The 10,692-nt window shown below is 39.1% G+C and overlaps 1 protein-coding gene across 2 annotated transcripts in view; it reads left to right on the forward strand.

Annotated features, from left to right (window-relative positions):
• Positions 1-10,014, forward strand: part of TNKS2 (tankyrase 2) — a 56,366-nt gene extending 46,352 nt beyond the window's left edge. For both annotated transcript variants that reach the window (XM_090056636.1, XM_090056638.1), the window contains 4 exons: positions 1,407-1,512; positions 4,202-4,388; positions 7,364-7,520; positions 7,836-10,014. In XM_090056636.1, coding sequence (XP_089912762.1) covers positions 1,407-1,512; positions 4,202-4,388; positions 7,364-7,520; positions 7,836-7,898 — 513 coding nt within the window. In that variant the 3' untranslated portion in view covers positions 7,899-10,014. The remainder of the gene's footprint in view (positions 1-1,406; positions 1,513-4,201; positions 4,389-7,363; positions 7,521-7,835) is intronic.
• Positions 10,015-10,692: the final 678 nt, after the last annotated feature.

Below are 10,692 nucleotides of genomic sequence, written 5' to 3' on the forward strand. Positions count from 1 at the left end.
ATGTATCAAAATTGTGAGAGTGTTGGATTGTTGAATAGAAAATTTAGCATTAGATAATTTCATTCCTGCTAGCAGTATCTTCTGTAATTCTACCCACTCTAGAAAGGATTTTAGCCAAAGGGAAAAATTTTAACTTTTATATATTTATCATATAGGCTAGTAAGCTTGGGTGTATAGATTATTCATTGGCTTTGAAGTTTTTGTTACTATGTTTCTACAGTTTCTACCTAACCTTTGAATTAATCTGACAACAAGCCTAATAAGGAGATGTAAGCAGTGGGGACTGTTACATCACTGAATAGCCCCAGAAACTGTAGACAAGATGGCTTATAGCTTGTATTTCTCACTTACGGGAGATACTGTTAATGATAAGAATATTATCAGGCAAGAAATTTCCCATTTGTACTCTTTTGATTCCATTGGCTTCTCAATTTTAAATGAAGTACTCCTGATGAAGATGATGGACTAGCTAAACTGAAAATGGGGCAAAAGCTTTTCTGCATGTATATATTTGAGTAAATGTTAGTATTTACATTTTCCCCACATTAAAAACTAAAAATAATGTAGATAATTAATGACGTATGTAATATTGCCACCTATTTATAAAATATGAATTGACATTGAAAGTTACATATTTTTCCTCTTGATTCACTATATAATTTAAGAAGAAGCACTCTTCAATTTGCTAAAATGCAAAGAGAGCTAATTCATATAACAACTATTTGTCTAATTTAAATACTAAAGGTTATAGTAAATTAAGCCCTACCATACAGATTATCATGATTTCGAATTTAATTTAACATTTAAATTACTATTTTAATCATAGTTTTCCTTTATACTTTTTAACATAAATGAAAAAGCCCAGACTTTTTTGAAAAAATCATACCGCTTCCTGCCAGGAAACTTGGATTGGGAGAGGTGGATTTGTGCATGGTCTTGGAAAAGAACATGAGGCAGCCCAAGTGTAATATGGAAGGCATAAGAGAGTCTATTAAAGATTTGAAGCAGGGGAATAAACTTTCTTTGGATGAAAAATATTATTTTAGCAAACTTAAGTGAACAGGAATAAAGGGATTGCACTCTTTTAACTTTCCAGTAAAAATCATAAACTGTGACTAGGACCGATTAAATTCAAAAGAAGGTAAAAGATTGTCAGAGATTTAGAATATAATGGGTTTCAACCCTAGCTTTATATGGTGGAAGTTAAATTTATTCTGTCAAACTAGAAGAACTAGATCCTCCTCATTCTCTTTCTTTTCTTAAAACTTAAACATCCCATGTGTAAGTGACCATTTGGGATGGTTCTGTTCTGGTAAAACTACTGTATATCCAAATGTCAGTCAAGTAAAAAAGCAAATAATAGATGTTGTCTGAAAAAATGGAATTTAGATTCAGATTTGTTTCAGATTCAAAAAGTGTGCAACAAAAAACTATGGGAAAGATATACTCATAGGAGAAAAGAAGTTTCTGAAGAAAACCATAACCATGCTAATGAAAGGATGTTGTTTCATGGTAAGGTCTTTGATTTTCAAATTTTCTTCCATTTTCAGTTCTGTTATGCTTGAGGAGAATGGTTTTCTTTCTCGTCTTTCAATCATCAATAATAAAATAAATTAAAGCTAGTTTGTTCCTAAATGTGTTGCAACTTTGTTACCAGTTTTGAATTCATCACTGTAACTTAAACTACTTTTTTCAGTATCTTCTGTACATTTTGGATCCCTTCAGCATGTAGCTTTGTGTGTATCCAGATATGACTTTAAAGTTGCAGCAAAAGCAGTTCAGAGTTTAAAGTGGATGGGAAGAGGAGAAAATAATACTTCTGTAACTGGTTAAATTCTTGCTATTATTGGTCAGATAGCCAGATTATTGGAGGCACAGAGTACACTTACTTTTGGCAAGCCAGCTTTTTTTCCAGAAGTACTTTCTTGAATTTCAGTAAAGATTTGGTTTTTTGTTGATAGTTTTAATCTATTGAAAATAATCTCCTAGACATGGGAAAAGGACAGTTTATTCTGCTTCACTAAGTGGCTATGTTAGCTGTGTCATGAAAAACTTACTTGCATTCACGAAAGTAAAAACTGAACACCTCCTTGCCACAGAGCTTGTAAGTTACTTGAAGTAAGATAGTTCAGTGCTATTTTAACATGGAATTTGTTAATTAAAAAAAATAGGTTAGGAGAGTCTCTTGGACTAACCAAAATTCAAAATGTGAGTTAAGACTGTATGCCTAACCTTAGTTCTGCATCATGCATATACATCAAGACAGTTACTTGATCATAAACTTCTCTAATTTTAGTATTTTCTCTGTGTGTGTGTGTGTGTGTGTGTGTGTGTGTGTGTGTGTACACACACACACTTCTTTTAAGGCTAGCTATTTTTACGATGATCCAAAATGATGACTTTAGCATGGCTTTTGACGCAGTCTTCCACAACGTTCTTGCAAGCAGGCTAAGGAAATATCATTTGGATGAATGGACTGGTAAAGTGCATAGAAAACTGGGTGGATTGTAGGACTTAAAGGGTAGTAATCAATGTTTCAATATCTAGTTGGCAGCGGGTATCAAGTGGATTGCTTAGGAGTCCGTCATGAGGCCAGTTTTGGTCAGTATCTTCAACACTGACTTGAAAGGTGGGATGGAGTGTACCCTCACCAAGTTTTGCAGATGACACCAAGCTGTGGGGAGTAGTAGATACACTGGAGGATAGGGCTAGGATTCAGAGAGACCGTGAAAAAGTGGAGAATTGGGCCAGAAGAAATCTCATGAGGTTCAGTAAAGACACGTGCCAAGTCCTGCACTTACAACAGAACAATCCTATGCACCAGTACAAGTTGGGGACCAACTGGCTAAGCAGCAGCTCCGAGAAAAGGACCTAGGGGTTACAGTAGACAATGAGCTGAATGTGTGCCAGCAGTGTGCCTTTTTGCAAAGAAAGCCAGCGGTATACTGGACTGCATTAGTACAAGCATTGCCAGCAGATCAAGGGAAGTGTTTATTCCCCTCTATTCAGCACTGGTGAGGCCACAGCTGGAGTACTGTGTCCAGTTTTGGGCTCCCCACTGGAGAAGGGACGTGGACAAATTGGCGAGAGTCCAGTGGAGGACAGCAAAAATGGTTAGGGGCTAGGGACAAAAAAATACAGTACAAGTGATCAGAAACCACTTCAAAAGTTCAGTGGACATCAAGTGCTTTCAAAATGTCTAAAACCGGTTTAAGATAAACCTGAATGGATGCTGTATCAGACTTTAAATTGATTTAACCTAAATCAGTTTTGAGCTTCTGTCCCAGATCTCCTCCAGATTCAAGTTCAATTCTCAGCATCCCAGGATACTTTTCACCTCCCCTGCAACTCCCCTCCCCCCAACACACACACAGGGTGGACTGGCTAGCCTTAGCCTAAGCTGTCTGCTCCTGCTGAGCAGGGCAGTGTCCTCTAGCACCCTCTAGCATCTGGCCTGGGCCATTGCAGGCATGTGGTTATATATCTGTTCACTTACTTATTGGTTCTATCTCCACAATCTAGACTAACCTGCGAAGATTGAATCAGTTTAGCCTCAGAGTTTTTGACTGTCTATACTTAACCTTGAGGAGAAGATGAGGGAACTGGGCTTATTTAGTCTGAAGAAGAGAAGACTGAGAGGGAATTCAATAGCAGCCTTGGATTACCTGAAGGGTGGTTCCAAGGAGGATGGAGCAAGACTGTTCTCAGTGGTGGCAGATGACAGATCAATGAGCAATGGTCTCAAGTTGCAGCAAGGGAGGTATAGGTTAGATAGTAAGGAAACTTTCCCAGTGGGAGGATGATAAAGCACTGGAACAGGTAACCCAGAGAGGTGGTGGATCTCCATCCTTGGAGGTTTTTAAGACCCGGCTAGACAAAACCTTGGCTGGGATAATATAGATGTATCGGTTTTGCTTCTTTTTTTTTTACACGGGATTGGTCTAGATGACCTACTGAGGTCCCTTCCAACACTAATTTTCTATAACTATGTAAAGATTTGTAAAACATGGTATCTTTTCTGAGATTCAGTTGTCAGGGATCATGTTTCTGGCAGTTTCTTTCCCATTGTTAATACATTTACCATAGCAATAACTCCCAAGGCTGAAGAAGCTTGCAGCAAACCTAAACTGATGACAGACTTGTGTAAGCCAGAATTCTTTTCTGACCACTCTTGTTGTACTTCATTTTAACTTTCCGTTAGGCTCCCCATTTGTGAATGCAATTATACATAAAGGCTTTGATGAGAGACATGCCTACATCGGTGGGATGTTTGGAGCTGGGATATATTTCGCTGAAAACTCTTCTAAAAGTAATCAGTATGTGTATGGAATTGGAGGCGGCACTGGATGCCCAATTCACAAAGACCGTTCTTGTTATGTCTGCCACAGGTGAGTTGGAAAGCTGTTGCTGAATCTGTTCATGCAAAGCAGTTGGATGTTGTGGGGTACAATCAAATGTAGCAGGCCAAAATACTAACTCAGTAGGTGTACCTACTCAGCATGTACTAACAGTTAAAGCAGCTAGTGCTGACATGAGTTTTGGCTGCCAGTCTTTCACAAAGCTTTAAGAAACTTAATGCTGAAGATGTTTAAAGGCATTACCTGAATTTGTCTGCTTACAGGCCCCAAGAACTAGGTTTATTTAGCCTGGAAATCAAAAAAAGCTAAGGGAATGTCGAAATGCATATGTATGAAAGGTAAAGTGAAAAGTAATCAGTCCCTTCTTTCCTGCCATACAATATACAAACCCAGATACTTTCTAGACTGGCAGTATACCTGCATTCTGTTCAGGTTTTATATGCCTTCTGTGCCTGATACAGGGAGTGAGACATTTCACCTAGATAAACCAGAAGTATGGCCATCTTGACATTTTTTTGGGCTGAGTTTAGTAAGGCTTAGGTGACACTCATTTCATTTTTGGATGTTGATCTTTAGTGCTTTGCGGTGTGGTGTGGCAGACTTATGCAGCCTCCCATTCTGCTTGTTTCTAGGTTTTGGAGTATGACCTTATTCTGTAAAATGTCCATTACTATTTTTACTCAAATCCAAGACTAATTGCCCCCCTCCAAACAGCATAGGTGTGGAAAAAAGCCTCGTCTTAGATTTGAGTACCAGCCTAGGGCAGACCAAGGGTCATGGAGTGGGGGAGGGGGCTTACAGCATGAGGTGAGTAGCTATGGGGAGACTGGAAGTAGTAGGGGTGCAGGGGAGAGACCATGCAGAGCAGGGAGGAGCATGGAGAAAACTGAAGTGTTTCTCCCCCTCCACACTCCCCCACCCCCACCCAGCTCCATTACCTTCGGGTCCAGCCCAGAGCTGTGCCACTGTTTGCCTGGCTGTGCATGGGCCAGGGCTGATACTGCTGCTGACTTTCCCAAAGCTGGAGCCAGAGCAGCCCAGAAGGCATTGGGGGAGCAGGCACAGGCAAGTGGGGGAATAGGTAGAAGGGGGCAAGCATATAGGCATGTAGGTTCAGTGGGTATGTGGTGGGACAAGGAGGTGGGGTCTGGCTCCTAGCCCTCCCCCCTGTGCTTTCCCCACCATAGTTGTGGGGCATGAATTTAAGACATCCCTCCAATAATTAGATTCTGTACATGGAAAATGATGATAAATTTTAAATTTTCCATGTGTAGAATCTAGTTATTGGAAATGGGGGTCATGTGAAATTCAAAGTTGTCTTGGATCCCGGTAAATATGGTATGTTTCTAACTTTCCCTTGAATCCTCAGTCTCGTGTTTGAGAAAGTGAGCACCTTTTTTGCTAAATCAGTTGAACCCAGAGGCGGTGTTATCTTGCCCTGCAGTGTTCATTAGACCATGACTTCAACCAGAAAAGGAGAGGAAATTAAATCCTCCACACATACCATTGTCTCTCAGGTTTGAGAGGAATGGGATGGTGGTTGGAGATCTGTCTCATTGCCCCTCCTAATCTTATGTTCCTCTTCGTTTTTAAGAGGCTTCCCCAGCTTCACTCTGCGATCAGCGTTGCTGCCTCAGTCACTGCCTCCCGGCCACCTGCCCCCTGCAATTTCTAATTTCCTCTGCCTTTGTAATTCCCTCAGAGGAGACTTGGTGGCAGCCCATAAGTACATCGGGTGTACATCTGGACCCAGGAGAACATCTGTTCTCCGGGCTCCCTCAGGAAACACGAGGTCCAACAGTCACAAACTGCCGGAAAACCGTTCTAGACTGGACATAAGGAGAAACTTCTTTACTGTCTGAGTCTCTGGAATCTGGAATAGACTCCCCCCAGAAGTGGTGCAAGCACCTACTCTGGACATGTCCAAGTTGTGTTTGGATGCTTATCTTGCTGGAGTCTCACCCCAGGTGACTTCCTGCTGCTCGGGTAGGGGTCTGGACTCAATGATCTCGTGAGGTTTCTTCCAGCCCTAATTTCTCTGGAATCTATTAAACTTACTATGTCTTAACTTACTCTGGCAGCTCTAGCAGGGCTGTGTTCAGGCCTAGGAGCCCATCCTGTCTCCAGCCTAGCCATCCAGTGGTAGGTGCAGCTCTGGGTCTGGTTCCAAGGCCAGGACTTAAGCTGTTTCCCATTGCAACAGCTTCTGCATGGCTGGGCTAGGACCAGAGGCACCCTGTACTGTGTGATCCCTATCCTCTGCTAAAGCAGGGCCCTGGCAGGAGCCAGAGGTGCAAGGAGAAGGTAAGCGGTGGTAGAGGGGGAGGTGAGCAGAGTGCAGGTTAGGGAGCAGGGAGGGTACAGGGATGGGGGGGGACAGGGGGCAGGCAGCCAGGAGGGCAAGTGTGGGTGGGAAATATGCAGCAGGTGTCAGGCCACTTGACTTCCCTGCCACCTACCCCACCAACCACCCACTTTGCCCCCTGCCACTGGTTTCCCCACTGCAGCGGTAGCGGGGGGTGATGAATTTAAGATGATCCTCCAAAAATTAGATTCTAAGCCTGAAAATTTATAACAAATTTACATATTTTCCATTTCGAGAATCTAATTGTTAAGGGGAGAGGTCATCTTAAATTTGAGGAAATACAGTAATGCATAGTTTTATGTAGTATCAGTGATTTAATGTTTTTTCCAAAAAAAGTAAGGACTTGAGATGTTAACGATTAGCTCAAAAGATTATCATTCTGTTTCCAGTAGCTGTTACTATAATATGCATATGCTTGGATAGAAAAATCTCTTTAGGTTAGGAAAAGGAGCCAGGGAGTAAAGAACACTTTACATTCCTAACACTGTGAATAAGACTTCAGAATTTGTTGAATATGAAAAATTGCTGTTATAGTTGAGTTACATGGTTCTCCCACTGAATAAAACGTTTGAATTACTAAAAAATGTTTTTCTTCTTTTCCAAACATTTTTATTTGTAAAGGCTTTTTTCTTTAATACAGGCAGTTGCTGTTTTGCCGCGTAACGTTGGGCAAATCTTTCCTGCAGTTCAGTGCAATGAAAATGGCTCATTCTCCTCCAGGACATCATTCAGTTACTGGTCGACCAAGTGTAAATGGACTAGCTTTAGCAGAGTATGTCATTTACAGAGGAGAACAGGTAGTGGGTTTTTTGGTTTACTTTTTAAAAAAAAAAAAAATTTTAATAAGCACCCATTATTTTCCCTCAGTAACATATAGGACGCTATTTTAGGATTTCAGGGCTTGCTTTTCAATTTATATAGATAGAGCCCAACGTTTTAAAGAGAACCAGAGGTCCTTGTTTACACAGAACTTCTGAGATGATTGCCAATTCTCATCTGACATAAGTATTTCATTTTAAATCAGGTTGAAAATAATCCCGTAAGAAGTGCTATGAATTTGCTGAAAACATTGGTCTTACTGAATCATTTGCCTAACTAATTTCTCTTTTCAGGCTTATCCAGAATATTTGATTACTTACCAAATTATGAAACCAGAAGTCACTTTAGAAGCTTGAGAAATTGCTTTTGGAAATCGTCAGACCTGAGGATGAAGATACCAACAACCTACACTTTCTAAATGATACTGAATTGTTGAAAATCTTTTACCCACAAGTGATGCGGTGAAAATGTGAACAAAAGATAGCATTTTGACTTGATAAAGCTTTAATAATGTACAGTACGTTTTCTAAAATTTCAAAAACTTCCTCTTTTTCAGCACTTTAACAGATGCCATTCCAGGTAATCTGGGTTTGCCTGTACTAAATTATACACAAAGGATAACTTGAACTATCATTTTTATACAATACTACATTGATATCAAACAGAAATTGTTATGCTTTATACACAAACTTGTTTTACTAATACTGTGTTCTTTAAAACACTACATTTACACTGAATACAATTCATTTGTAAAACTGTAAATAAGAGCTTTTGTACTAGCCTGGTATTTATTTACATTGCTTTGTAATATAAGTGTTTTAGAACTGCAGTCTTGTACAAAGTGTTTTCCCAAACATTGCATTGCTTGTTTTTTCATGCATAGTAGATTGGCAAAGCCTGTTTGATCCCAGGGTTTGTCATCTGAGAGAGAGAAGAATATGTTTGATTTTAATTAAAGTCAAGAATTATCCAATATTGAAACAATTACTCAAATGCTTGTTCTTTAACTTTATTTATGGAATATGCATTCCTGAGAGATGATGATCTATGAAACTAAGACACTCCAGTGGGGCTACTAAGATGATTTCCCACCTACGTGGCAGAGTTTCACACTTCATTAAATTGTCTCCTGGAGTTTGTATTTTAAGTATAGGTGTAGTAAATGAGTGGCCATGGTTCAAGGCTGGTAGATCCTGCCATTGATAGCTAGTAAATTATTTTCTCTGAATGTAGCTAGAAAGCTAACTTCAAGGAGATAGTTCCTTATTTACATTTAAGCCAAGAAAGCGGAATACATAATACCAGATGAGGGTGAATAAATTTAATGTTTGTATGATGCATTGAAGTAAGCCCATTAACTTGTGGTTCTACATGGGGTAGAAATATTCAAACCAGCCCTGTCTCTTTCTCTGTTTATGTTCATGCTGTAGCTACAATAAAGGTAGGAGTTTCTGTCAGTGTAGAAGTATGTTTTCTGCAATACTTTTTCCTGAGTGAAACTGAGGGCAGGATCCTAATGTTTTTGCATGGAGCTAGCTGTCTTAAGCATTTTCTCATAAGCAGAGAAAGCAACTCTCCCAACTTACTGGCTACACTTGTCCCTTGAAAATCTTTTTTGGGGAAAGGAATGAAATGGAGGTAGACCACCTCTTCCAAGGCACATCAGATAACTGAAGGCACTGCCAGTTCTTACACTCCATCTTAATTCATCTGCATACTGTATATCTGTTTATCTGCAGTTTTTAATTCCATCACTTTTTTGAAATGTATAAATAAAATGCAAACAAATTACAGTTGGTATTGGGCATAATACAGTTGGGCTTAATTTTACATGGAATAAGAGCATATTTTAATTGGTTATATTTCTACACCTAGGACTCTGTCGCATTGGATAATATGTCTATGGGACATGAGATCATGCTAGGGTTTTAATGTAATAATTGGTCAAAATGACTCTTTTTCTGGTTTGGTAATTATGTAATTGTGCTCTGTTTGAGAAGTGTACTAAACCATATGAAGTCATGCAGGAAATCTGAGTGCTGAACAAGATCATACAATTTAACAGTTGCAGAAAGCAATACTGACAGTGAATAAAGGAACTTTGAGGTACTTTTCTCCTAGCATGTTGCCCATTCCTTAGAACATTGTAATGCAGGAATTGGTGTTCATGCGAAATCTGTTAAATGTTTAAACATTGATATTTTAGTTACGTTGCTAAAATATTTCATTCTGTATGAATGATTACGTAATGTCTTGTAAAATATTGTGGTATGATAGCATTAAGTGGTACCACAATGTTCGTTTTGTCTGTTTTAGTTTTTGCATGACATACCTTACATTCTGAAGGTGGAAACTGTAATGGTTTGATGGTTTTGACTTTTTCAGGTGAAACTTTTAACTCCATCTTGAAGTATCTTATGTGTACTGTACAACATTCCATACCCAATTAACAATAAATTTAAATTCACTGGTTTTCTGGTAGCATGGGATTAATAGCTTCTTGTATATGGACCAACATTTTCAAGGAAGACATATGACTACTGCAGCAAATTTATTTAATTATAAGGGAATTTAATATGGTTTTGAATGTGGGGAACACTTTTTAACATGGATTAATTTCAATCAATAGATTTTGCTGCCAGAGGTTAATCTTAAAGCTTTCTATTAAATTATGAGGCTTTACTCTTAGATCTCTAAAATTAAGACCCCATTGCAAAACTCCAAAAAGTAGGCAAGGTGGGAAAAGTGACAGTTAATTGCAGCAATAATGTACATGATGCATTCCAGTAGCACCTGTTATGCAATACACATGCTTATTCTTATGAGGTGTTTTATCATAAATATGGCCACTAGAGGGCAGAAGAGTAAGTATTTACAATGGCTGAAGCAGGTGGCATCTCAAAAGGGTAAGTGATTCAGGGGTCCAAGTTCCAATTAAGATCAATGGGATTTTTGTTCCCAAGGAATTTTTTTCTTTTGAAAATCCTGTATAGCATAGCAAAACTTTTCAAACCTCTGTACTTTGCCACACTTTTTACATTTGGAATTTTAAAAATACACACAACCACTTATATAGCAACCTACCCAGTACTAATGGAGTAAAACCATAACTATCAGCTTTCTTCTGAAAATATTACAAGTACCCTGAGG

This window comes from Crocodylus siamensis, chromosome 7 (genome assembly GCF_052110815.1).
Source record: "Crocodylus siamensis isolate JL-2025a chromosome 7, ASM5211081v1, whole genome shotgun sequence".
NCBI classification, from domain to species: Eukaryota; Metazoa; Chordata; order Crocodylia; family Crocodylidae; genus Crocodylus; species Crocodylus siamensis.